Genomic DNA, 27,396 nt, shown 5'->3' on the forward strand with positions numbered 1-27,396 from the left:
AATGGGTGATATTTGCTCGTCTAATATATAAAGCTCTTTCACACCACTGACTCGCTGACTGGCTGATATTAAAGATCGGGACCTTCTAGGTGACGTAGAAAGCTGAAATTTTGCATGCCAATGCACATCGTAGCCGATACAACGGAAAAAAAGAAAACGGAACCATCGGAAAGTATCTGTAAATGAAAATAAAGAAATGGGAAAAAAAATTGAAAAAAACATGCAGGTGAGCGACTCGAGAAAATGGGGAAGCACGGCAATTTTGTGTGCTGACAGACATCGAAGCCCATACACCGGGAAAAATCACAGAGCTGTCAGAAAGCATCCGTAAAAGAAAATATAAACAAATGAAAAAAAATGAAAAAAAATTCATGCAGGTGAGCGACTCAAGACAATGGGGAAGCACGATAATTTTGTGTGCCTATGGACATCGAAGCCGATACACCAGGAAAAATCACAGAACTGTCGGAAAGCATCTGAAAATGAAAATATAAGTGGGGAAAAAATCAAATACAGGTGAGCGACCCAAGACAAGAGGGACGCACAGCTCATTATTGCTTACAATGCGTAAGCATATCCTACTGGTCGCATAATAAAAGTGCAAACATTTTTACAAAACTAGTGTAAAAGCCTATCAAAAATGATGGGTTGGAATTATTTTCTTAAAAATTAATCAAACAGACTCGAAGATATGTTTCAATTTGTAGCAAAGAAAAACATTATTTTAAAACACTTCCTGTACATATGTGATCCTATTTTCTTCATTTAAACGGGATGTTTCATTTTGACAGTAGAGCCTCGTGAGTGTGCCAAAGTCCGAAGCCTTGGCCTAGCGTCAGGTGTGCTTTTATCTTCTCTATGAGACATCCGACAGACGTAAATGAACACTCGTTTTACTCTGCGTGCATTACACATCAAGTGCAGTGAATTTCACCTTCTTGCATCTTGTATTTATTGTTATTAAAGAAAACATTTTTGTACACCGCGCTTGAGGCTCGATTTTCAACTCACCGTCTACATTTCCAATCGAAGAGATGTAATTACTCTTTTATGGAAAAAAATTTCCAACTTTTTTTTTAACCTCTGCCATCGAAGATGGACGGAGGTTACTGTTTTCACCCCTGTCTGTCTGTTTGTTTGTTTGTTTGTTTGTTTGTGAACAGTATTACGGAAAAACTCCTGGACGGATTTCGACGAAACTTGGTGGGGGATTAGGTATGGTCCAAGGATCATGCCATTAGATTTTGGACCTGGTCCAAAGTCCAATATGGCCGCTATGGCGGCCATTTTGAAAAATATTTGAATTTTCGTTTTTGTATTTCTACATGTTTTAAGTGATTTCCAACCAAAAAAAATAAATTTGTTGGAGAAAAAAAAAACCCAGAAATTTTGCAACTTTTTTTTTCCAAAAAAATTCGATTTTAATTGAAAAATATTTGAATTTTTCTTTTTGCATTTCTACATGTTTTAAGTGATTTCCAACCAAAAAAAAAAAAATTTGTTAGAGAAAAAAAACCCCAGAAATTTTGCACCTTTTTTTGCAAAAAAAATTACGATTTTTTTTTATTGGCATTTCTACATGCACGTCGATCTAGTTTAGTTTATTCAATCGTGGTTCAGTAGAGTCTGATCCGTTTTGACATACAATGAATAGGATATCAGGTTCACTTAAGTGACCCAGCAGTATTGGCGGCAGAGGTTTTGCACTCTACCGAGTGCTCCCCCTCTAGTTTTTGTTTGTTTTGTCCTGAAAAATAGACCGTAGTGAACACACAGTCGTGTTCAAAGGTTGGCCTTATGAAGGGGGACAGACAAATACACCTTGTGTTTTATATAGGGTAGATAATAATCATTCCTGGGATTCCCTGCCTCATTCATTTCCTGGGATTTCTTGGCATTCAGGACTCATTAAACGGTTTATCATTTTCATGGCAGAAATTAAACCACAAATATCCATCAGGTCATATTTACATTTTATATCATATATGTGATTCAGCAAATAATCCACAAATACACCATCCACCTAAAGTGTGGATAAATTAGCTAGAGTCAGCAACATTTCAAAAAACTATATGTTGCACTTAAAGCCAGTGAAGCGTCATGTGGGTTGGAGTGACGTCATCAAATGTATGATCTTCAACCACGGAGCCCCCTTTGGCATATTTTTCTGCCAGCAGTGAGTTGCGGTACCCTGGCCTATCATCATCATTACGCCTCCAGAAGAGAAAGTAATCCTATTGATCTTATCATCAGTACTATATAGTCTATGGATCGATACGAGGTTAATATTGATCCTGCGATTTAGTTCCAACGCCAAGCTCGGGACGTCACCGAATATATAGAATCACTGCGCCATTACAAAAAAACAACAACATGATGCTGCAGTCGTTTGAGCAGAAGGGTCATCCCCGCTCCAGATGAACTCCAAACACCAAGCACCGGCGGCACGCTGGACGTTCGATTCCACTCGCTTGTTTTTGGACACCTTCGCTTTTACCGTATGCCGCGGTCGTCAAGGCAACGGTGTGTGATCGCGTGGCGATGACGTTTTCGAAGCGGCGGGGCGGCTCGGCTAGTGGACGAGAGGATTAGTGTAGGCCGAGCGTCCCGGCACAGGAAGAGGGATATCGCTCGAAACTCGACTGAACTCGCTCCAAGACGAGTCTCTCAAGGGCGAGTAGCCCCACGGAACGCTCGTTCTGCCTCGACAGTCACGTCAAGTCACAGGCGAGCGGTTCGAGTCGATCAAAGCACCACAGTCCTCGGCTCGGACGCCTTGACAACTCGCTGTTGGACTTGGGAAGAACCGAGAGTTTCGGTCGGCACTCACCATGGCCAGGTAGGCTCACAAAGACGGTTGGAAGCGAATAAATATAATTGTACGGGTTAGTTAAAAGTGAACAAGTGGAAATATTAATCCTTTAATGGAGTTCGATCGGTATTTCAAGAAAAAAAATATTGACTCCTGTAAGAAGTTCGAGTTTTGAATTCAGAAGAACCTGATGTATTCGTGATTAAGTCCTCCAAGAAACTTGTGACTAGAAACTCTGGATGACGTCACTCGTGACTCAGAAAACCAAACGATGCATAATTAGCATCTGCAGGACCAAAAACAAGGTGTGTGGGGGTGGGGACTTGTCCCTTTGTCAGACTACAGTGAGGGTAATGTCTACACATACAGCTTCCCCCGAACTACTATGAACAAGACGTGGTTTCTATTGCGACTTTATAGAAACTGCTACTCAAAGCAGAGCGAGGTAACAGTTGAAAAGGCAATGTGGTGTGTCGGTTGCCCTTCGGGTCCGAAGAAGGCCGCCAACGTGAAACATGCGAACGACCTGCCCGGAAAGCAACCACACTCTGAGATAGCAGGCAGTGTAACCGGAACCGAAACAAACAGCACAAACGCCTAAGTTATGTTGCCACCCTCAAAAAGGCAATGCACTTACACTGGGGCCACGGATGGGCAAAGCGAGCGAAGAATTGGAAAGAACGAACAGGAGTAAATCCAGTAACCTGCAAGTATGAAGATTGAGTTATATAAGGTTAATGGGGGTGGAAAAGAATCATGGGTATGGATGGGGGATGACTGGAGACAATGGTACACTGCTTGCTTGAACACCGACATGAAGGGTAGGATTAAAGCATCACTTGAAAGAGGAGGAGGAGATTGGGACCATACTCCGTGCAGAGCGTTGGTGGCTGCTTAAGCAGTCTCCTTGGCTATTGGGCACAATCCTGGACGAGTCGCCACACAGTATACCAGCATGCTGGCACAAATTTTGCCGACCTCGGAAGGATGAGAGGCCGAGTTAACCCCACCTGGTATTAATTCAACAGCTAAGCAGGAGTTGAACTCAGGAGTCTAGGATCTCAAGCCCACCACCCTGACCATTAAGCCAACACCAGGCATACTAGAAAGAGGTTCCACGTAAAGGAGAAAAGAGAAACAAAATAGTGGTGTGTGGAAAGCCTGTATTTTGGAAGTTGCGTGAGCCATCCCTCGGACGGACATTACGGGCGTCCCGTCTGCCGGCAGTTGTTGGTGGATGTTAAAGAACCCAACGGTGTCCTTTGCAAATAGTCGGTGAGCTATTGCCGGCACTATGGTCAAAGTCAAAATTCCTGCTCTAATCTAAGTCGAACGTGAGGCTTGATCAGCCGGTTCATGAAAGACTTTGGGCCAAGCTTCCCTGAATCAACCTCACAAGAAAGTGGGAACAATTGTGGCTATTAAAGAAGAAAAAGAATAAGAGGTCCTTACATGCAGATGAGGAACTAGACAGAGCCCAAAACACTTCCTTGTGGCACCTCAGCCTCCACTGAGACAGGAGAGGAGAGGGTTCCATTGACTGCTGTGCGTCAGCCAGGTATGAAGGTATAGCCTTGTATGCTACAAACAGCGAGCTTACCAAACAGAGCACGATGCCAGACTGTGTCAAATTCCTAAGATATGTCCCTTACAGAGTAATGTTTTGCATGAAACTTCACTGCAGCAGCTTTTATAAGGGAAGAGGAATTGATATGTTAATGGCATGCACATACACAAATGTAAGCCACTACTTTAGGGATAGTTTTTCCAAGCACCAGCATCGATGGTCTTGAGGGTATTTATCCATCTTGTGCCTCAACTGGAACATATAAATGAAAGACGTATATGATTTCAGTACTCGTCTTTTTCAGGAGTGATCAGTACTCCAGAATTGAAAAAACAAATTAAATATTGGAACAGAATTGTCCATTTACTTTATCAAGCTTCTTACAAGTGTACATGCTCTTGTATGGAGCGACTACTCAAACTTTGTCAATGGACCAAAAAGTTTGGAGTTTTCCATTGAAGTATTCGAAGCTCACTTGGGAGAATTTATGATCAGGGATGGTCAGTTTAAGATTTACGTTATTATTACCCCACACATACAACACACGAAGCGAAAAGTGGGGCTTTGCAATTGGTTCATGTCCATTTGTCTGTCTATCTGTCCAACTTATTCGTTTATGACCATCAGTTTACGATCGAGGAACAACTTATTTAAATGTAATGTTTTATTTTGAACATGAAAAGGAAGAAAAGTTTGTCGTGTTACCGTACCTTGGCTCAGAATTCGTCGCGACCACGCATACGCAGAGAGGAGCGAGATAATATTTTTACTCTGTCTGCATGCCTGGCAGTCAAAATTGAAAATCATTGCAAACAGGAAATTTACTGTTTAAGGACGTCATAATGGATACAAATAACAGGCACGAAGAATTAATGCCATGTGTTAGATAGGGTGATGTAATAGGCACTGGTTAAATGGCGGTAAACCCCAGAATTAATTAATTTACAAGCCTGAAACCTCGTTAAGCCTTTGTTACCCTCGCCAAAGGATTCGGAGAGGATATTATTGCATTTGGGTCCGTTTGTTTGTCTGCACAGAACTTTCGTGTTTTTCTCTGCAACCGCTTGTCGGATTGAGACGAAATTTTCACCATTGGTGCAACTACTCGTGTGGAATGTTTCAATGATAATTATGACGTCATAGGTCACTTGGTGTGGCAGTCATATTGGAAAAACGGAAAAACTTTGGACCTCTGCATCTCTGAACCCACAGCAAGGAAAAAATTGAAACTTGGCACATAGCAAGTACTCCTCATGGGGAATGAGTGTGATTTTTTTTTTAAATGATGTCATAATTGCATATGGAGAACACCACATCCGATCAGTATTGAAAATTTTGAGGGTGATCTAGGGATAAAATTGTCCACAAAATTTGTTTGGATGACTTCATCAGTGACATGATTTGGCAGTCATATTGTTTTTGTTTTGTTTTTTAACCTTCAACATCTCCTTCTCTGAAATGGCTGAAAAGATCGAGGTGAAACTTTATACATATGACCGCCTATCCATGAGGAACAAGTCACACATATGTCATAGATCACATGGTTTGGCAGCCATATTGGATTTACCTGAAAACCTATAAAAAAATACACCACTCAAAAGAAGTCCTGGTGAGGGTTTGCAATCTCCGATTGCTCTTTTTCTTGTTTAAATTGAACTATACACTTCAGCACTGTAGACCACAAATCACCTTCTTATCACTTCCAAGAACCATGCTATAATATGAATATATAGCAGGAGAGTGCCAGTATCAGGGTGAAGAAGACTGCCAATATGGCTATGTAAGTAAACTTCTGGATTTTTTTTTAAACAATCTTTAAAATCATTATTTTATGAAAATTGAAGTGTATACTTGAACACTGCATGGAATATCGTGTTCCATAAACTATCTAATTATGATTCTGTAATGGGCCCAATTATTCCCACCTTATGGGGTTGGCCAGGGAACAGTTTTGTCCCATCTTTCCCAAACCAGCTGGCCAGTCATGATGTTCGAATGTGGCAAGAATTTGTTCAAGGTATCTGTGATAACTCACCTACTCTTCACGAGATATCATAGGATAATTGGATAGGATAGTATATCTATATATTAATACTGAAGGACCAATTTTGTGCTCCCCTTCGCGGTCGCGTCACGTTTTTCTCGGTACTGTGACCTGGACTGAAAGAAACTTCGTACCTGTAAGAGTGCATCGCACATAGTGGCAATAGTCAAACTTCAACTCTGAAGCAGAATAAACACTTTTCGTTTTACATTCGTTTACATGGCGACGTGTGACGTCACCGCTGAGAGGCGTAAGGACGTCATGACATCATCGGTCATTCGTTGACGTCATTACGTCTGTCGTCGACAGATCGTCACCGCTGAGAGGTGTAATTCCACTCCTCGAAAATAGCGTCTGCAATGTAAAACCCTCTTCTGCACATGCTGACGACCTCAGAATGTGAATTTGACACAAAAAATGTAACAAGAAACATTGTACCTTTATATTAATACTGAAGGACCAATTTTGTGCTCCTCCAAGCCATCGCGTCACGTTTTTCTCGGTACTGTGACCTGAGAAGTTTTGACACGGTGTTTGTACGTCAAAGTAGACACGTGCACAAATCAGGGGACTTCACAAGGAATAGTGTACACCAAAAATGTCGTGTACAACGACGTTTTGTAGGCCTCATTAGGTAAGGCCATGGAGTACATCGACTGGGATCCGGCTCTTACAAGAGCCGCCACTGGTTGTCATATTGGGCTCATGGAACGGAATCCGTCTGTGACGGGGTTTCGGCTAGTTACTAATATACTCTACCTTGCCTTCTCCAGCTCCCCAGTCACCCGGCCTGGGGTTGTGACTATTAACGGGAAGCGTATGAGCAGCACAAGAGCAGCGGGGGGACAGCAGGAATCTCCAAACCACGCACATGAGGACAATGTTCGGTTTGTCTCCCAAGGTGGGTGGGTACGTATTCATAGCAGATATACAAGTGTCAAACCTGGCTACCTACAGTGACAGATTTTCCCATCTGCAACTCCATATTTCCACTTTCAAAGGTAGTTTGCATTAAGCTCCCAACTGGCACTCGCTGATTCAGAGCCATCCAGAACAGCTGGCTGAAACAACAGCTCCTGCTAAGCTTGTCGGAAGTTGTAAGTGAAATGATGTGAAGGTGGTTCCATAGTATGAAAAAAAGTAAGAAAATAAAGGCATTCTTGCAGATTCAGGTACTCAATGAATCTGTGTCCAAACAAATTAGGCTTGTCTAAATAAAAATGATTTGAATTTGTAAAATGATCCTCTTGCACCTTGTTCTGCCAATTTGAAATACCCACATTAACTTTTAGCATAGACATAACTCAGATGGCAATTTGTTATTGGAGAGATGGCAGCACAAACTAGGGTGAAGTCAATGTTGTTCCATCACAAATCCCCATGCTTCCTACCTAAAGCAGTGTTGGAAAATGGCAAAATGTTCCACCAGGATGACCCAATATCAAATCGAGTTCAATTTTTTTTACCTTTTTGCCCCATCACCACAAGTCCCCACCCCCTGGGACATGAAACTGGTTGTAAAATTCAAAACAATATACATATTTCATGTATCTCCCAATGTTGATTGCATATACAAAATTTTATATTTCAAAATTAATTGCATTTTTCAGTATTTGAACTTTTGTCCCCACCCAAAAATGATACTACTCTCGCATGTCAGTGGCCTGTGGTGATCATAACTACCAAGTTTGAATTTCTGCACAACCGTTTCGGAGATAGTGTGACGGACAGACAGACAGACAGAGCTGATGACAATCCTCCGTTTTTTTTCAAAAAGCATGGGTAGAATGATTATGATGTATTCTAAAATTTATTACTAACCCACTAATGACGCAGGAAGGAGCAATTTGTCTGATCTGGTTTGTGGAAAAACATTTTTGCTGTCCAGGCACGATTCATCTCAACATGCTGAGTGAGCAAACCATGGACCTTCAGTCAGTGACTGGGGTGGGGTTGGGGGAGGGGGAGGACTCACATTTTTGGCAAAATGTGAAAATTGAGTCACAACACACACAAAACTGGTTTCATTGGTAACTCGGATGACAGGACATAACACCTATGGAAAACATTCCATACCAAATGGCAATGCTGCAACTTGGCAGAATGAAGATAACATCAAGTGGCTACTTGCAAAGGACATTAAACTGCATATTCAAAATAAAATAACTGAGAGCTGCAAGAAGTATCAAAAGGTGCAACAATTTTTTCCCCAAGGGTTATTGAATGGGTAACAATTGTGGCAGTTGCTCTTTCCCTCCCCCTCCCAAACTGTATTTAAGCTTTATGATGTGCACACTCATGTCATCCTCATCCATGCTTTGAACTATTCGTTTAAAGTAAGACATTTTAACCAAAGGTCATCACCAAGATGGTGTAGTGGTACTCGGTGCGGAGTTGTACAAATCAGTGTGCCGAGTGGAACAATGAAGTGTGATGCCAAGTGCAGTGATGTACGAGGTAGATCTGAGTCGTGCGGTGTGGTACACCACAGCGTGGCAGAGAGTAGAACGAGAACTACGTATGTGCCGGGACGACGGACCCCTGTCTTATAGGGAGAAGGAACCTAACCCAGAACTCAGAAGTGAGTATATACCAAATACACACGGCAAGTCCAGAGAACTAAACGAAGCATGCAAACTCAAATACATCACACATACATGCTAGAGACAATAAGAGTCGATTTCTCTTGTGCATTTGCACAAGATTAAAAAAATAAAAAAGAAAGAAAATAAAAAGATCATCGAATATGAATAGAGAACAGAATGTTCCAACAGCCATATTCAACATGAGTTTTGCAATAACCAATGAAGTTGCAATTGAAAGGAATTTCATTTGTAATTTTGTTTCCACCCTGGCAGACTTTGTTCCTGTAAATCTTGAAGAGCTCTCAATGAAGCAAGAAATTCCAGCCACCACTGAGAAGTCATAAGTTGAAACCAGCGGTGGTGACATATTGCCTTAAAAGGACAACATTAATATTTGTTTGTCTGGTTCCATTGCATTTATATTGCTTTTCAAAAAAATTGGAATCCCTGTCACCTTTGCAGCAGGGATAGTGTTGATGATGTCATTGCCTTTCCTCAGTATGTAATTTTTAAATGTTCACACATTTGGAAAGATTTTTTTTTTACTTGTTTTGATCATGGTTGTAAAGGACCGATTACCACGAGGGTGCTGAACTTCATATTTTGACAAGTTAAAAAAAAAAAAGAAGAAAAAAAGAAAAGAAAAAAGTCCAGTGTCCAATAAAAAATGTTTTTGAAATCATTTATAAAAGTACAACTTTACCAAACTCAGTTTGTATGCTCAATGAATCTTTACTTTGCACAAAAAAAAAAAAATCACATTTTGTTGGGAACTTGGAGATTATGGCATCTATCGCATTGAATGGAACATAACCAACATGTATAGTGGAATGTATTCTTAAAATCAATGGGATCAAAGGAAGGAAAGAAATTGTGAAAACTTCTCAATATTCTGTACAAGAACAGAGCCTTGGGGAACCAAAGTGTGTCTTTCAACTTGTATGTAGAAATCTCTGCTACCTTTAGAAATATTGAATGAAAATGCACATGTTCTTCATTTGAAATTAATTAAAGCCTCACACCATTTTCCCACCAACCTCATTCACTCCCATACCCCTTTTCCAAGTCCTGACATGAGAATGGGCTGCATTCTTCTGTTAAAGCCAAGGAGCGCGAGACTGATCTTTACTCCACCACTCCACACGAGCCATTTCAGAATCTTGGTTGAAATTGCCTTAACCCAATAAATATATACATTTGTGCTTCAACCACACGATGAAAAGTCATGGTTGCTGCGTAACTTTGGCTTTGATTAAAGCCAACTGTTCAGCCAAGACCAACATCTAAAGTCATCATGACTACAAAACCCAAGATAGCCATCCAAGAGGAGAGTTTGCCATTGCCACTGTAGGAGAGAGGGGCAGGTAAAATGGAAGAGTTAGAGAATCAAGAATAAGTGGTTGGGTTTGGGAATGCAATTGAAGCTGATTTGACAACCTGACATGAGATTCGGGAATGATGGCATCTATTACGACGTAGATCATTGCTCCAGCAGCAAAGGCAAGCGCGTAGGGCAGTAATGGCTCTGCCATCACCACCGCTCCAGCTCCAAGAACACCAGATAGCGGCTCCACCATGCCACTCAGCTGCCCATAACTGACATGCAAAAACATTGCTCACTTCCTGTTAAAGGCATCTTGCAGGTATGAAATTATTTGTCTGATCAATACTTTGTCAAGCTGACAGTGGGTGAATGGTTTTCTAATTTTTTTTTAATCACCCAATGGGTGGAGTATCATGGGTTATGATGGTGGTTCAGAAAGAAGGAGAGCGAGTTATTGGGTGCCAACTTACCAGAATGCTTTCCAGGAGCTAACTCCCATCCCTCTCAGTGGCAGGCTAACAGCCAAACCTTCAGGAAAATTTTGTATGCCTATCCCTATTGCCAGGCTCCTGTTAAATAGAGCACATAGTTAAGATCAAAACATCTCAGCAGGTTACAAAAATAAAAAACCTTTCAAATAACATGCTCACCTGGCTTTCTCAAATGTTGCTGATTCAGTCCTGCCTATTGCTCCAAACCCCACTCCAACAGCCAAACCCTCTGTACACATACAGATAAAGAGCAACATTAAAGTTAATGGTCCAAGTGAGCGTAGCGACCACTTCCGTTTTGAGAATCGGCACATATGGATGACTGATCGGCGCTCCTTCCTACCAGTTCTTCTAAGCCCGTTCTTCATTGCATGGGCCACGAGCCACTGGCGGCCCCTGGTGGCCTAAAGTGCGGCCCCTGACACGTGGCAGATAATACACAAATGTGAAAACACCCCATCATAATCTGCCATAAATGCCATCAAATTGACCCAATGGTTTCAAATGAGTGTTCCAATGCAAAGCGTAAAAGTAACATCACTTCATCAGTAGATGGCAGTATGCAAACAATTATGCTTGCAACCCAGTAACCACAACAACAAAAAAGAAAAAAAAAAAAAAAAAAAAAAAGAGTGAAGGCAGGGCCTAATAGCAGCCATTTTGGAGTCTTGCAGGTGGTGTGGCAGCTCTCACCCTGATGTCTTATCAGCAAAAGTGGGTCAGGTCAGGTATGGGAGCATGTACAAGAACAGCGCGTCGCTGCATCCACTTTCCGCCGGTACTCCAGGGGCCTCCGTCTGGCCATCCCCCAGGCAGATGTCAGGCCCATCCCCATCTCCTTGAGATTATGGTCAACCTGCTGCAACTACGAGGCAAGTGGTCGGCCCACTGGCCTCCTCCACTCATGAGACTCCCTCGCTGAGAGAATCTGGTGAGCAGGATCAGCATCAGTAAAACGAGCCACATGTCCATACAGCCGGAACTGACGCTCACGGACTATGCAGGTAACAAATCTCATCCGAGTCTCTCTCAGCAACCGCTCGTTGGACACAAAATCCGACCAGCGATAGCCAAGGATTCTCCGAAGAGACCTGGTACTAAAGGAATTAAGTCTCCGTCTCAGATCCTTGGTCAGAGTCCAAGTCTCGCATCCATTGAGCAAGACTGGAAGTACCAAGGACCTGAAGACTCGGACTTTCGTCCTCCCGCACAGGCACCGGCAGCGCCACACCCCATGATACAGTGAATCCATGACTCCCCAGACCCGACCCAGACGTCTATTGACCTCTGACTCACAGCCAGCAGAGACATGAATATCACTGCCAAGGTAAGTGAATCTCTCCACGACCTCAACATCCTCACCATAAACAGACACAGACAGGACAGCAGCATCCAAGATGTCACCGAAAGCCTGGATCTTAGTTTTGACCCAAGAAACCCGTAATCCCAGCGGCTCCGACTCCTCATTCAGCACCTCGAGGGCCCCAAAAAGGATATCTAAAGTCTCCGCAAAGATGACTGCATCATCTGCAAAATCAAGGTCCGAGATCTTCACATTCCCAAACGATGCACCGCAGCTTGATCTCTCCGACATCCTCCCTAAAATCCAGTCCATACAAGTTCTGAAAAGTGTGGGGGCCAGTGCACACCCCTGACGAACTCCAGTAACAACTGGAAATAAGTCAGAGATGGTACCACCACACTTCACAGCACTCTCAGTACCAGAGCAGAGTTCAGACATCAGATCGATCAGTTTTGGTGGCACCACACGAAGAGCAAGAATCCTCCAGAGGACATCCCGATTCACTGAATCGAACGCTTTACAGAGATCAACACAGGCTGCAAGCAGCCCCTGCCGAAACTCTCGTCTGCGTTCGGTGAGGACACGAAGAGCAAGGATATGGTCAATCGTTAACCTCTTTGGTGTAAAGCCTGACTGCTCTGGACGCTGGTGCTCAAGCAGATGGTGGCGAACCCTCTCAAGAATTATCTGAGCAAAGACCTTGCCCGGCATTGAGAGCAGCGTCACCCCTCGGTATTGTTGCAGTCTTGGCGATCACCCTTCCCTTTCCAGAGAGGAACAACAAGACCCCTCTTCCAATCAGTTGGGATGATGCCTGTGTTCCAGGTAGAGCACAAAACTGCATGCAACCACACGAGTGCAGCATTTCTACCAGCCTTGAGAAGTTCAGCATGGATGCCACAGATCCCTGGAGCTTTGCCCCGTTTCAACTGGTTCACCGCAGCCAGTGTTTCCACAAGCGAAGGTGGACCACAGTTGATTCGAGGGTCAGCAACAGGGATTGTAACACCCTTGACATCCAACTCGACAGCTGGGGGATCAGCCCGGTACAACTGCTCAAAGTAACCGGCCCAGCGGGCCTTCACTTCAGACTCCTCTGTCAAGAGCCTACCACTCTCTGCTCTAACTGCAGTGCTCCGAGGGATGGGCTTGGATGAACGTAATGCGCGAATTCCCCTGTAAGCGGGACGAGAATCACCTGTCCACAGGTGATGCTCTACCCCCTCACAGATTCCTCGCACATAGGCCTCCTTGTCCACCCTCAGTGCACGTACATTTTTACGCCTCAGCTCCCTGAACAGCTCAGCTCTGCCATTCAGCCTGGCCCTGCGACTCTGGTCAATGGTATCCAGTGTCCCTTGAGAGACAAAATTCTACTTTGCCCTGCGGTGAGTTCCAAGACATCCACCGACAACCTCAAGGACGGTGGTCTTGAAGGCACTCCACAACTCTTCAGGACCCCCCAAAGCACCCAGACCCCCCCCCCCAAGTGTCCACTCAGCCTGTTCGCAAACTCCTCAGCTACTCTCTCATCCCTGAGTTTGCCAACATCCAGCCGAGGCTGGGATGGTACCATTCTCCGGGATTTAAGGTGCAGCTTTAGAGTTGCTACAACAAGCCTGTGGTCAGTATTGAGGAACTGAGCACTCCAGTAGACCCTACAGTTCTGGATCATCTTCCAACGACCGTCAATGAGGACATGGTCAATCTCCTTTGCCACACCGCCAGCGTTGCAATACCAAGTCCAGCGATGAGCTTGTGGGCGCTGAAACCATGAACCAGCCACCCTAAGTCCATGACTTCTTGCAAAGTCAAGGAACTTAGTGCTATTCTGGTTCATATTTCCTGACCCATGGGGACCAACACACACCTCATAACCATCCCTAACAGTTCCAGTCGATGCATTGAAATCCCCCAAGACTAGAAGTGTATCTCGTCTGGGGCACTGATCAGCCACAGACTCGAGCGTGGCTTAGAATGCATCCTTCACGGTGAGATCACTTGCCTCAGTCGGAGCATAAACAGAGACCAGGGAAATGACACCTAAGGAGTGACGAATCCTTAATCTCATAATACGCTCGTTGACCGGTGTTACCTCAATTATCATTGGGGTCAGCTTATTGGACACAGCTACAGCAACTCCTTGGGTATGGTAACCATCAGAGCGACCAGACCAATAGTAGGTGTAACCACCCACCATTATCTCGCCGCAATCCTGTCTCCGAACCTCAGAGAGAGCTGCAATCCCGATGTCCAAACGCTTGAGCTCAGATGATAAGAGACAGGTGATCATCCTCTCTTAGGGATAGGACATTCCAGGCACCCACCCGCAGGGACTGCCTCAGGTTAACCCAAGGAGATCGCCGTCTGGTGGACGACACTTCAGCACCACTCCGACACACTCTCCCACAATCTGACCCGGGATGTTACCCTGTGGTTTCCCTCCTATCAAAGTTTGGGGGTCCCGAAGGCTTTGCCCCAATCCCGTCATCCGGTGAGCTGCCCTGCGAAGGGAAGCTGCACAGGAGGTACTCCCACGGAGTGTTTTCAGATTTTTTTGCGTTTTTGTGTTTTGCGGAATCAAGGGTTTTACGGTGGCCGGAGTGCAAATCCTGCCACCAACCTCCTAATAAAAAAGTAACCCAACTGCAGGAGGACGTCCGCAGACACAGTTGGGCACTAGATATGGATGGCCGTTGGCTCACAAGGAGCTCCTCCGCCCTTTGACAGGTTTTGTTTTTAATCCTGCTGGGTGTGCATATCCAAACACCCTCCTCACCAGAAAACCTGGTGGGGGAGATGGTTTAATCGCCGACAACCCGACCATGGAACAGGTTAGTACAGGTTTACATGGTACCTGTAGCAGGTCACAGATCTAACCTGACCTGACATAAATTCTAAAAAGTAGTGAAGATCACTGTTCTAAGCTAAGTTCCCCCAACCATTTACATTGTGTTTTGCTGCTTTTTTTTGTCAATTTTTTCTGTCCCAAACTGTGTCCTGCTGTTAAATCGTTTAGTTCATCTCTCATGTTTAGTCAGGCCGACCTGTGATAGTCCAAGTGTGCTTCCCCTCCATTTTCTGCCTTTTCTCTTCCGTTCTTTGTTCCAGTTATTGTGACTTCTGAACCCTCAGCTCAATCTTTTTTGCCTCCTCCTTCAAAAATTAAAACAAAATATATCTTCTTCTTCACCCACAAAAAAAACAGGAAAAAAAAAAAACGACCAACATCTGAAAAAAAAATTTTTTTTTTTTTTACTCCACTCATTTTCCTATCACTTCTTTGTAATACCCCAAATTTAATGAAATGTTTCTCTTCCTTAAAACGTCTTCACAACATTTCAAATATATTGGGTAGTCGATCAGGTCGAAAAAAAAAATTGAGATTTGTTCTACCAATATTATCAGGATTTAAAATGGCGATTTCAGTTAATACAATGGCGATTTCGATGAAACTTGGTTGGTAGGTTCATACCATGACCTAGTTGTGTGCAAATGAGAACCGTTGCTATGGACACCACCGTTGCCTAGCAAAGGGACTGAAATTTTTGAAAAATCATTTAAAAAAAAATATTTTTTTGAAAATCAAAAATCAGGCCACGAGCGACTGTGGGCAGTACATTCAGCCATGTTGTCAAAAATTTCCAGCCGGATCCTATGAAAACTGTCGGAGAAGATAGACTTTGAATGAACCCTGGTCGAAAACAATAAAAAAACGAAGTTCGTTATATCTCAGAGACTATGAGTCGGATATACATGAAACTGTTATGGTGGGTTCATGGTACGTCCTAGTTATGTGTGAGAAACAACCGTTGCTATGGACCCCTCCGTTGCCGAGCAACGGCCGAAAAACCTCTAAATGTGGGGGTATTTTAACGAAAAAACAATCTGCAGCATTAACCCTTGAAGCTAGAATCATGAATTTTCTTGTGCTTAATCCTCAGGTCATTCCCCATCGAACAGGCCCATCGTGTCAGGTTCTATTGGGTAGGCGACTATCCATGTCCGCCTACTGGCTTGTATATTTAAAAAACACTTCCAAAATTTATCTTTAAGTGGCTTACTCTGCTTATTACTCCATCATGAACAACCAATTCATTCTTCTTCTTCATCAAAATCTTCCTTTTCTCTTTGAAAAGGCTTATTTCCTTAAACCTCCTCACTCCTAAACGCTAAGTTCATCCAGCCTGTTTTCAGCTCCAGCCAAATTTTCTTCCAAGCTTTCAATGAAAAACTCTCACACCACCACCCTACCTACGAAGCCTGTCACAGGTTATCCAGTCTGGGAATCCTGAGGCGTTAATTTTGCAAAGGCTGTGTGCACACAACAAAAATTTCCCCTTCATGTCCATTCATGGTGTCAAAACCTTCCATGTCAGTACCACCCACATCCCCCTTGCCCTGCCCCCTTTAAACTTCAACTTCCTGCCTCCTCCCAGCTTCTCCCCCCCCCCATTCCTCTCCCCTCCCAGATTTGCACCCTCCTCACACCTCCCAGCTTCACCCCATCCCACACCCTCTCCTTGAACCTTTCCACATTCCTATATCCCATCAGCAGTTCCTCTCCCCATCCCCAACTAGGTGGACCTCAAACCTCCAAGGCCTCCATTTCAACCTGACAGATCTCTCAATCCAGGTCGCTGCCGATAAACCGGACATCCACTGCTTAACGGAATCTTTCCTCCCACAGGACATCCCTGACTTTTTAGTGTCTCTCCCTGGCTGTTGGCTCCTCCGGTTTGATAGACCTGACCCATCCTGGTGGCAGAGTCACACTTTACATCAAAAACTCAATTTCTCACTCTCCATGTACTGCTCTTGCACCTCCCAAACCACAGGAGTACATCTGGCTGCGACTTCCCCTCTGCCCCACCTCATGTTTGTCTGTGTGTTGTATTATCCTTCCAACAGTGATGACTCCATGTACGTCTCTCTCAGACAACATGGACCAACTTTTATTCACTCATCCAAACTCTCTCTTCCTCATATGTGTGGTGACTTCAATTGTCACCATGCTAATTGGCTGAGTGTTGGGACCTCTCACCAACCATGGCACTTCTGCAAAGGACTTCTATGACTCCATGGGTCTGACTCAATCTGTGAACTTTCCTTCCTGGATTTGGCCCAATGGCAAATCTTCCCTCTTGGATTTAGTGATGACTAACTTCCCCACCAATATTTCTTGCTCGTCCTCTGCCACAACTGGCTCATCTGATCATGTATGTGCTTGTGAAGGTCAATATCTCTCTGGCCATCCTCAGACAATAACCTTTGTGCTGGCGAGTCTGGCAGTTCGCTCAGGTAAACTGGCAGGAACTACAACCAACCATCACATTTCAGGACTGGTCTCCTAATATCCACCACCACTAATATTAATTCAGCCTGGGAATTCTTCCACAGAAGCCTGCTCTCTCTTTTGCACAGATTCATCCTATCTTGCCTTCAGTTATCTTACCCATCTTCCCACTCTTAGTACTGTACTCTAAATCCTGTGACAAGGCAGTTGCTTTAACCCTTGGAACCCTCGTGGCCATTTTACCGGCCGCTATTGAAAACTTCCATATTCCCTCGTGGTCATTTTACCGGCCACTATTCAAACCTCCATATTTCTGAGCGGCCTGATTTTTCTCCAGGGAGCCCAGGATGGGAGAGCCAAAAGTCCAAGGAGCTGAGGGTTCAAAGGGTTAAACGAACTTGCATTCTCCTCCTGGAAGGCAAATCCAACCGTAGATCATTCCACAAAGCCCGCAATGAGGACGAGTCAGGTTAGGTCAGGTCAGGTATGGGAGCATTCGCTGGAGCAGCACGTCACTGTGTCCACTTTCCACTGGTACTCCAGGGGCCTCCATTTGGCCATCCCCCAGGCAGATGCCTGGCCCATCCCCATCTCCTTGAAATGCCGACCAACCTGCTGCAACCACGGGCTACGACCCTGCCTCACATCTTGATCAAGTGTGTGTCTAACCTCAAAAGAGCCATAAAACATCATCTGTCCAATCTCAAGAATGAACTTTCAAAATTTTCTCCCTCCTCCGAATCCTGGTGGTGCCTTGTCAAGTCTGTCTCTGCTGTATGCTCCCCTTCCGCCCCTTCTCTTACTTGAAATGGCACCACAGCTGACTCTGCTCTTGAGAAGGCCAAGTGCCTCAAAATCTTGTGTCCCTAACCCCCCCTCTCTCTGTATCCACCCTTCCCAGTCATACCCAACTGCTCTGGAATTCTATGTATTTCGCGCCTGAAAAGGTGGAACAGTTTCTGGCAACCCTCAACTCTGACACTGCAACTGGACTGGACGGCATCAGCTGACGTGTCCTAAAAAACCTGTACTACTGCTTTTGCACTTCCTCTCTCTGCCCTTTTCACCCTGTCATTTACCATAGGTCATCTTCCATCTGCTTGTAAATCAGCCAGCATCACAGAATTACAAAAAAAGCTGCAAAAATGGATCCTGTTAGCGACAGACCGACCCTTAGCTTACTTCCAATCATCAGCAAGGTCCTGGAATCCATCATTGCAGTTGACATAAAATAATTTATTTTCTCCAACAGCCTCATCTCAGATCATCAATTCAGATTCAGACCGTCACTCTACCTTCGTTATGCTGCTTCCACTCACCCAACAATGAATGGAGGCCCTCAATATCAGACATGAGATCAAGGCGGTCTCTCTGCACATATCTCGAGCTTTTTGATACAGTCTGGCATCCTGCCTTGCTCTCCAAACTGTCTGCCTATGGAATCCAAAGCAAACGCCACTCTTGATTACCGACTTCCTCCACTCTCGTAGCCAACGTATGGCTCTCAACGGAACCCTTTCTTCTCCTCTTTCTGTCAGGGCTGGAGTACCACAAGGCAGTGTTCTCGGCCCCATATTATTCCTAATCTTCATCAATGATCTCACTGACTCTGGAAAATCCTCTATCGATTTGCTGATGACTCCACACTCTGCTGTGACATCCCTCATTCCTTCGACAGACACGCAGCAGCCTCTTCAATCTCCTCAGACCTTGACAAAAATCACAAACTGGTCAAACACTTGGAACATGTCTTTCAATCCAGAGAAATCACTCACACTCACACTCTCCACCGAAAGGAATGCACTGCAAACCCTTCAATCAACTTTCTCAACAACCCTCTCACAGGTTCAGTCACTCAAACTCTTGGGTCTCATTCTCAGACATAATCTCTCTTGGGCAAACCACATTTCAAAATTGGCCTCCAAAGTCAGACTGGGCATCCTCTGTCGTGAAAAGTCCTTCCTTCGCACACCTGAGCTCCTATCCACCTACTAGGCTTTCATCTGCAGTTTGTTGGAGTCTTGCTGTCCCCTTGGGCTGGCTCTCCTGCCTCACATCTTGCTCAGCTGGAGACAGTGGAAACAAAGGCCTTCAATATCATTGGAATCCAACGTGATGAAGCTGAGTCTATGGGTTTATCACTTCGCCATCGCCGACAGGTCAGTGGTCTCCCCGTCTTCTTCCGCCTCATTTCTGGACTTGCCCTCTCCATTCTTTGTCCCCCACAGGTATCTGCAGGATGTACGCGGTCCACCACCAACCACCTTTGAGTGGAACTGCCTATCCCCAGAATCACTGCTCACCTCCACTCATTTATTCCTCTTTTTACCTGCCTGCGGAACCACCTTCCATACACTCTTCAATCTCATTCTTCCCTCGAAGTCTTCAAGTTAGCTGTTCACCACGATCTCAAGTCACCGCCCCCCCCCCCTCATCCAAAATCATTATCTTTTCTCCACCCATTAAGCCACCCTGCACCCCTCCAAAAATTTTGCTCATGTGTCCATATTGTCGCCCCTCTACGTTCTCTTACCCCTTGTCGTTACCTGCATCCCTTGTTTGTCCATCTCCATCTGCTTTCTCCCTCCACCCTGCTGTTGGCATTTCCCCTTTCTCCCGCTGTTCCCTTTGTTTGCTTGTTTTTTGAAAAGCTCATTGGCAGAATTATCAAGGCTCCATGAAGAGGCCAAAAATTGATTTAAAGAGAGTACAACAAGGAAAAACTATCTCCTGTATGGCTTGCTACAAGTTCAACCAATAACAATGCAATTTGAAAAATAATGAAGAAATACGTTTAACAGCTCGAAATATTATGTCCCTGTGTGTAATCAGATATGTGTGTTAATTAATGTGGGCGAGCACAGCAGCCAAACCTACCTGGGATGTTATGTACAGTAATTGCCACAACGAGGAGCATGATACGATGCCAGTCACCGTGGGCTGGCTGCTCAGAAGGACGTGCTCCCCCAAAGGCGTCCACCATGGAGACAGCATCACCAGAAATGGCCTTCTTTCGGCGAATGACTTCTCCGTTGCCAATTCCCTTCTCTGTTAATTAGAACAACAGAGAAAGCCTTTGGTGGGTAGGGACTGATATCTGTGGAAATGCAGTGAATGTTTTTGGTGGGTGAGGACTGATAACTGTGGAAACAGATTACATATCATTCATTCCAAGGAAACATCTTCACATCATCTGTTTTATATCTACTTGTTCTTCTTCCAATCATCTTCCACTCCCTAGGGCAGTGGCAGGAAGGGTCATGCCATTAGCCTCTCTGGGGTATATAGATTACAGTAGATCTTGGCTCAAGCCTCAAGAACATTAGGTTTCCTCCCTTTCATTTTAGTGTTAAACAGCAGTAGCAACTGCTTAAAAAGGTAATCATACGTGTTTGTGGTTTATATTAAAAAAAAAATTCTGGTATGGGTGCCCCACAATAATAACACAGCGTTTGTCTCAGGAGGAAAAACTCCTTGGCGAGAGGGGATATTATTAGCTTATCTGGAATTTCAATTCGAGATAAGGTATTGTCATCGCGCTCCGTCCGTCTGTCCATCCGTCTCCTCTTTAAACTTCTCCAGCCAAACTGCTGGGCAGATCTGACTGAAATTTAGCAGCAACATTCCTCTCCTGACTGGTAACAGGAATTGCAAAGCTCGTTCCGGTCACATGACTAAGTAGGTCAAAATGTCCAATTTGTTGAAAAATCTTCTCCAGACCCACCAGTCAGAATGCTACCAAATTTGGGTGACAAACATTGGGACACGATCCTGATGTTAAATTGCGGAGGCCATGCTGATCACGTGACCGGAAGTATGTCAAAATGGTGGACTTGTTAAATATTTGGGAAAAAAAAATCACAAATTCCTTCAAAAAAAACCCTTCTCCAGACCCACCAATCAGAATGCTACCAAATTTGAGTGACAACATTGGGACACGATCCTGATGTTAAATTGCGGAGGCCATGCTGATCACGTCACCGGAAGTATGTCAAAATGGTGGACTTGTTAAATATTTGGGAAAAATCACAAATTCCTTTAAAAAAAAAAACCCTTCTCCAGACCCACCAATCAGAATGCTACCAAATTTGGGTTACAACATTTTTCAGGGCCCAGGTAAGCTACAGTAGTCCAATTTTTATTTTGTAATTATCATGTGTTATTATTACTTTTGTTATTATAAGCAGCCTTGTAAAAAAAAAATGCTACGATTTACCATCTTCATATGGATTTCACCAAAGATGGGGAAAAAAAATCCTTAGGGAAAGGGGGGGGGGATGAAGTCACTACAACTTCTATTGTGTGACCTTTAGTCCTCCCATCCTCAAGATTAGTTGAGATTAGACAACTGAATGCATCAAAGTCAAAAAAGACAGACAGACAGACAGACAGAGAGCCAAATTGCATATTTTAATATGATAACATTTATGTAATATTATTTCCCCAATTTTTACCCATTTGCCCCTTTTATGGCCCTGTAAAAGATGACAAATATGATTCATTAATTTTGCACGCTGCCTGTGGCTGCTGGTTGGGTCATTGCTGGGAGCTTCCGCTGATGCAGTACCCCCTTTGTGTAGTTGTGCCGCTGATGCAGTGCCATGGGATCTTTAACATCCACCAACGAATACTGGCAGATGGAATGCTCGGTTTAATGTCCATCCGAGGGATGGCACACACAATGATGAATCACCCTGCCTGTGAAACACCAGGATGACAGTTAAAAGCTGGGTAGGTATACAAAGCCAGGCTCGATGGTTTAGGGGTGAGTGTACGTACCTCTAGGTCATCGTGTCAGCCCATAAATATGGATGGTAATGGATGACGGCTAAAAAGAGTTATGCAAGGGTTTCTCTAGGTTAAAATGACCAAACTAGTTTATTTGTACTTTAAATATATTGAGTAATTTTTCTGCTTGAATGCAACCCACTGAGTAAGTTTATCTTTTCATCCATTTTCATGAAGAGTTTAATTTTTTTATATCTTTTTTTTTTACTTTTAATCCGACTTAGTGATGTTGTGGTTAAAGTATCCACTCTGAATCTTGGATGTGGTGTTCGATTCTGACCCCAGCACTCCAGCAGTCATACCGAAGACCTTAATAGTATGTGCCGCTTCCTCGCTCGACACTCAGCCTTTGGAGGACAGAGCACAGAATACATCCCATCGGCCTAGGGGGTAAGGTTCTCCGCAAAATACAACACAGAATGTGAAAAGCACCGCCAATAGATGGTGCCACCAGTACTCAAAGGTAAACGGCTGTTTGAAATAAAGTCCCGTGTCTTTGCACGTGTCTATGTGGTTTGTGTGAGATTTGTGTGCGACAGCTCTTCCATAGCACTTATAAACTAGAACGGGCACTCGGTAGAGCGCATACCTTCGCCGCCGCTACTTTTTTCCGGGCACATTTGAAAAACGTCATTTAAAAACGTCCATGACGTCACAACAATCAGTCCGATGGACGTCAAATTTGGTGTTAGACGTCATTGAGGGCAGTCCAACAAAATGGAATGATAAACACTGAAAAAAATCGAAAGTTTAAAAATGACGTCATCTTGTGACGTCATTTTGACGCACTTCCAATGACGTCACTACCAATCGCGGACTACCATCCTGAAAGCTCTTATTTCACGGAACATTTTAATGTTGGTTTCATGTCAATAGCTCTATTAGATCTGAAGTTATGCCTACAAGTATATTTTGACCTTGAGTGTGACCTTGACCTTGACCATAGAGTTAATTTGCAAAACCTGTTCATAAATAAGCAGATATTTTGGTACTGATCATAATGCCTGGATTTGGGACAATTTCCTTTAAAATTATATAGATATTTGAATATAAAATATCAGGACATTTTAGCCACAATTGAAAAACGTTATGTTCAAACGTCAATGACGTCATAACGGTCAGTCCGAACGACATCAAATTTGGTGTGCGACGTCCTTAAGGTAAGTCCTACAAAACGGTATGATCAAAACTGATGAGGTCGAAAACTGAAAATTTACGTCATCTTGTGACGTCATTTTGACGCACTTCTGATGACGTCACATCAAATCTAACACCACCTACCCGAAAGGTATTTCGTCATGGAACAATATGGCGTTGGTTGCACGTCGATAGCCATCTTATGAAGGAAGTTATGCTCAAAAGTTTGTTTTTGACCTTTTCATGACCTTGACCTTTGACCCGATCGCTCCCAAAATCTAATCAAATCGTCCTTGGTTAATCACGAATCATCCCACCAATTTTCATGCAATTCGGTTTAATACATTCTGAGTTATGCGAATAACAAACAAACACACATATTCACAAATAAATAAATACACAGCGACCAAAACATAACCTTTCGTAGAATGCGAAGGTAACTAAAGAATAATAATACCAGCAGTGATAAAATGAGTCAAGCACCATTGTCGTGAAATGGTAAGAAAATCAATGTCCACTTAGATTGTGTCAAAGCAAGCTCCTCCCAACCACCACAGGTGTGGAACTGCCTCGAGGATCTCACCCATAGAAATTTCCAGGTTTTCCTTTGAGTCCCCAACCACTGGAGAGTACTCATCATTTTTCTTGACATTGTTTATTAAGGTTTGCTGGATTTCAGTGAAGTCCTGGTGAATAAGGATATTTAGGCAAGGTTAATAAACTTTAAAACTATCTTCATTTTATTATTACATGTGGCAAAATTGTAGAATAGATCCACACTCTTCCTCCTCCCCCTTCTTGATTTTCCCAAGATGTCCTCTTCACTCTCCTCATTCTCTCCCCCACCTTCTAAATCTCCTATCCATTCTGTTTAGCCTCAAAACAGTTACAACCATTGAGCAGCCAAGTCAAATAAATGCAAATCATAATCACAAAGAGTTAATTTTCCACCTTCTTATCAAAGTCTAAATTCTGCATGAGATAAATCATTGTAGGAGACTACTGGATACCGTATGTGGGGTAAGCTCCACAGGAAATCCGGGGGTTTATATATCCAAGCAAACAATCCATGCAAGTCAAACGCTGAGAAGAACAAACTAACCGTGTTTGGGAGCAGGATGTCAGTCAGGTAGACAAAAGTCGCACCCAGTGTGAAACCCAGAGCCACAGGACACCAAGACAATGAACCATACCCACCTGCTTCCGCCATCTCAATGGCAGGAGCTAGCAGAGACCAATAAGAGGCAGCCAACATAACCTGGAAGGCAACAAATGTGGTGATTCGGACGAAACTTGGTGGGTAGTTTGGGCACGTCACGAGGAAGAATTGATTCGACTTTGGTGAGGATCTGGATACGAGAATGTTTTAAGCGATTCTTCATTGTTGAGAGATCAAGCCAAAAACAATATATAGCACGATATCTGAAAAAGCTATGGACGAAGTTGGACGAAACTTGGTGGATGGACGAGTTGGTTAGGTGACGAGAACAAGACGATTCAATTTTAGTTCAGGTCCGAATCCAGATCCGGCCTATTATGGGATACAAAACGTACACTAATCAGCTTGGCGGAGGCATGTGCTCTACCGAGAGCCCTTCTAGTTTTCTAATTAAACGGTAGATCATTATCACAACAAAAGCAGTCTTACAGTACAGTGACGTGGCTTTCCCCGACCAACTACAGTACTACACTATAAATTCGGATTATCAAAGCACAAGGATCAGCACTTTCAATGCAAACATGTCATGGCAAGGCAGCCTTATCCAAACAATGTCACCGAATAATAATCTACATCTGCCTTTTAAATCAAGTCTCCCGGGCAAACTATTTTCGTCTAACCCAGGTGCAAAGTCTCAATGGATTTGCCACATGGCAAGGTGTAAACAAAGCTCTCATATCATCATGCATTTGTCTGATCGATATCATCGATAGCGGCTCCAGACAACAGCGTTGCCTTCGTCACAGCGTTGGCGATGTCATCAGCAAGTGCTTCCATGAGAGTCGAGAGCGAAAGCTCCACGTCACACTTACGCCAGCAGCAAACCCCAGGCTTCCATCGAGAACCTTGCGCTGCAGACCACGGGTCATGGAGTAGGGTTGGAGAAACAGAGGACGTCATGAGGTTCAGCACATCAACTGTTTAACATGGCAAAGTTTATGGCACGGTGCCGGGTAAGCTCTCCCTAATCCGGTACCTGTGTGCTGCCCAGTACGAACACCAGCGCCGCCCCTGCCGCGGTAACAGCCCAGGTGAAACCTGTTCCCAGCAAGGTCTGCGTCAAGGGATGAAGACCAGGCCACATGGCGGTAGCGGCTCGGCCTGGAGGGGGGAAGGACGGACGGAGGAAGTGCGGGTGGCTCGAAGTGAGGGATACGAGTAAGCGGAGAAAAACCCCCAAAGCCAGTCTGTAGGTTAAACAGGTTGATGTGGAACGATCACTGCGACCTGTCAAGGGCTAAATAAGCTGCTCCGCCCCCGGGAGCTCGATCGTGCACATCAGGGCGGGGTGGGAGCCGACGGTGCAGGGCTTTGCATTAATAAAGAAGAACAGCTTGAAAAACCACACGAACGAGGCACATTATGGGTGGGCAAGAGCAAAACATCATCACACACGTGCGACAGGAACCGCACGAACGCATAAAGTGACCCCGAAATAAAGAACGGCTTCCTTGACACTGTAATCGCGATCTGGTCAGAGCCGTTTAACGCACACACGTCGAGAGCGATTGCGCTGGGAGGTGTAAGGTTATGGTCTAATTAGCAGGGCTCCTCATGCCGCAGCTCGTTCATACGTGATGACGTAAAAACGTACAGGAGGCCAAAAATTCATTTGTATCCAAAAAAAAAATGAGATACGCGAACTGAATTTAGCGGATATAATGATTACCGATTAATGTTAATGCCATAATTTCGCTGAGTGAGTCTCACATCGGTCCAAGATTCAATACAACTCATTACTTCACAAAGTTCAGCACAAGCCGTGCTTCCATCCGGCGCGCCACTCTGCAGCCTTAATCGCTCGCGGTGTTGGCCTTCAACCACCGGAAATTGCGTCACATTCAAACGTCATCGCTTGGTACATTACTTCATTTAGTCGCCGCGAGAAAATAAAATTTCCCCTTCAGATTTCAAATCCCACGTGGTAGGCATACGGCTTTCAAACGGTAGGTTGTTTTTTTTTTTTTTTGAGGTTAAATAACGCTTCCGTGGCGTATATAGAGCCTCGCAGCTCTATATACGCCACGCTCCGAAACCGCTGAATTGTTCAAAGCGAGAAACGATCGCTGTTTCACCTTTTGTGCGATATTTGTAGAATAGGAAACCTATCATAGTAACTATAACACACTCCCTTCAGAATAAAGTTCGAGAACAAATACTGTGGTTTGGGAGTGGTGCATTTTCCTGAAACTTTTGAAAAACCACAAGTGTGTCCAATTTCTTTCACCTTTTTGGTTCACGAGCGCCAGCCAGAGTGACCACTCACTATATTCGTTTTTGGGGAATCGATATAGTCAAAAAAAGATTTTTTTTTGAGATTTTTTTTCTACCCTTATTAGCAGTATTTCTGTCGATTGTTCAGTAGTCGATCTCGTCGAAAAAAAAAAATTTCAAAAAAATTTTTTTGGGAAATTTGTTCTACCCTTATTATCAGTATTTCCGTTGATATGTTTGTCTGTCTGTTGGGTAGTCGATCTCGTCGAAAAAAAAATTTTCTTCAAAAAGAATTTTTTTTCATTTTGTTCTACCCTTATTAACCTCCGCCATCTTCGAAGATGGATGGAGGTTACTGTTTTCACCCCTTTCTGTTTGTTTGTTTGTTTGTTTGTTTGTGAACAGTATTACGGAAAAACTCCTCGACAGATTTCGACGAAACTTGGTGGGGGGGTTAGGTATGGTCCAAGGATCATGCCATTAGATTTTGGACTTTGTACCCCCCCTCCAAAAAAATTGTTAGAGAAAAAAAATGTTTTTTTTTTGCATTTCTGCATGGTTTGTGATATCCAACCCTCCCCCCAAAAAATTGTTACCCCCCCCCCCAAAAAAAACA

General features: G+C 44.0%; 2 protein-coding genes across 7 annotated transcripts; one reads left to right on the forward strand and one right to left on the reverse strand.

The window, feature by feature from the left end:
• Positions 1–2,401: 2,401 nt before the first annotated feature.
• On the forward strand, positions 2,402–9,715 carry LOC147023143 (mapk-regulated corepressor-interacting protein 1-like). The gene is made up of 4 exons (XM_085888267.1): positions 2,402–2,839; positions 7,197–7,324; positions 8,915–9,004; positions 9,282–9,715. Exons 1-4 carry the CDS (start codon positions 2,832–2,834, stop codon positions 9,350–9,352), a joined length of 297 nt encoding a protein of 98 aa, XP_085744393.1. The 5' UTR covers positions 2,402–2,831; the 3' UTR covers positions 9,353–9,715.
• SLC39A11 (solute carrier family 39 member 11) lies at positions 9,675–26,427 on the reverse strand. Of its 6 annotated transcripts, XM_085888266.1 has the most exons (10): positions 26,236–26,385; positions 25,543–25,667; positions 25,379–25,417; positions 24,450–24,605; positions 23,931–24,033; positions 20,300–20,470; positions 10,983–11,052; positions 10,803–10,901; positions 10,446–10,604; positions 9,675–10,353 (listed from the first exon to the last, which is right to left on the reverse strand). In XM_085888266.1, the coding sequence occupies exons 1-10, from the start codon at positions 26,252–26,254 to the stop codon at positions 10,275–10,277; spliced, it is 1,020 nt and encodes a 339-aa protein (XP_085744392.1). In that variant the 5' UTR covers positions 26,255–26,385; the 3' UTR covers positions 9,675–10,274. The 6 variants fall into 6 exon arrangements, with proteins under 6 accessions (XP_085744392.1, XP_085744390.1, XP_085744389.1 ...); XM_085888264.1 differs by having other exon boundaries at positions 9,675–10,604; positions 26,307–26,427; XM_085888263.1 differs by having other exon boundaries at positions 9,675–10,604; positions 26,277–26,424.
• Between the last annotated feature and the right edge of the window lie 969 nt (positions 26,428–27,396).

The sequence above is a fragment of the Eptatretus burgeri genome, chromosome 7 (genome assembly GCF_056783735.1).
Source record: "Eptatretus burgeri isolate ZD-2024b chromosome 7, Ebu_testis_v1, whole genome shotgun sequence".
Classification (NCBI taxonomy): domain Eukaryota; kingdom Metazoa; phylum Chordata; class Myxini; order Myxiniformes; family Myxinidae; genus Eptatretus; species Eptatretus burgeri.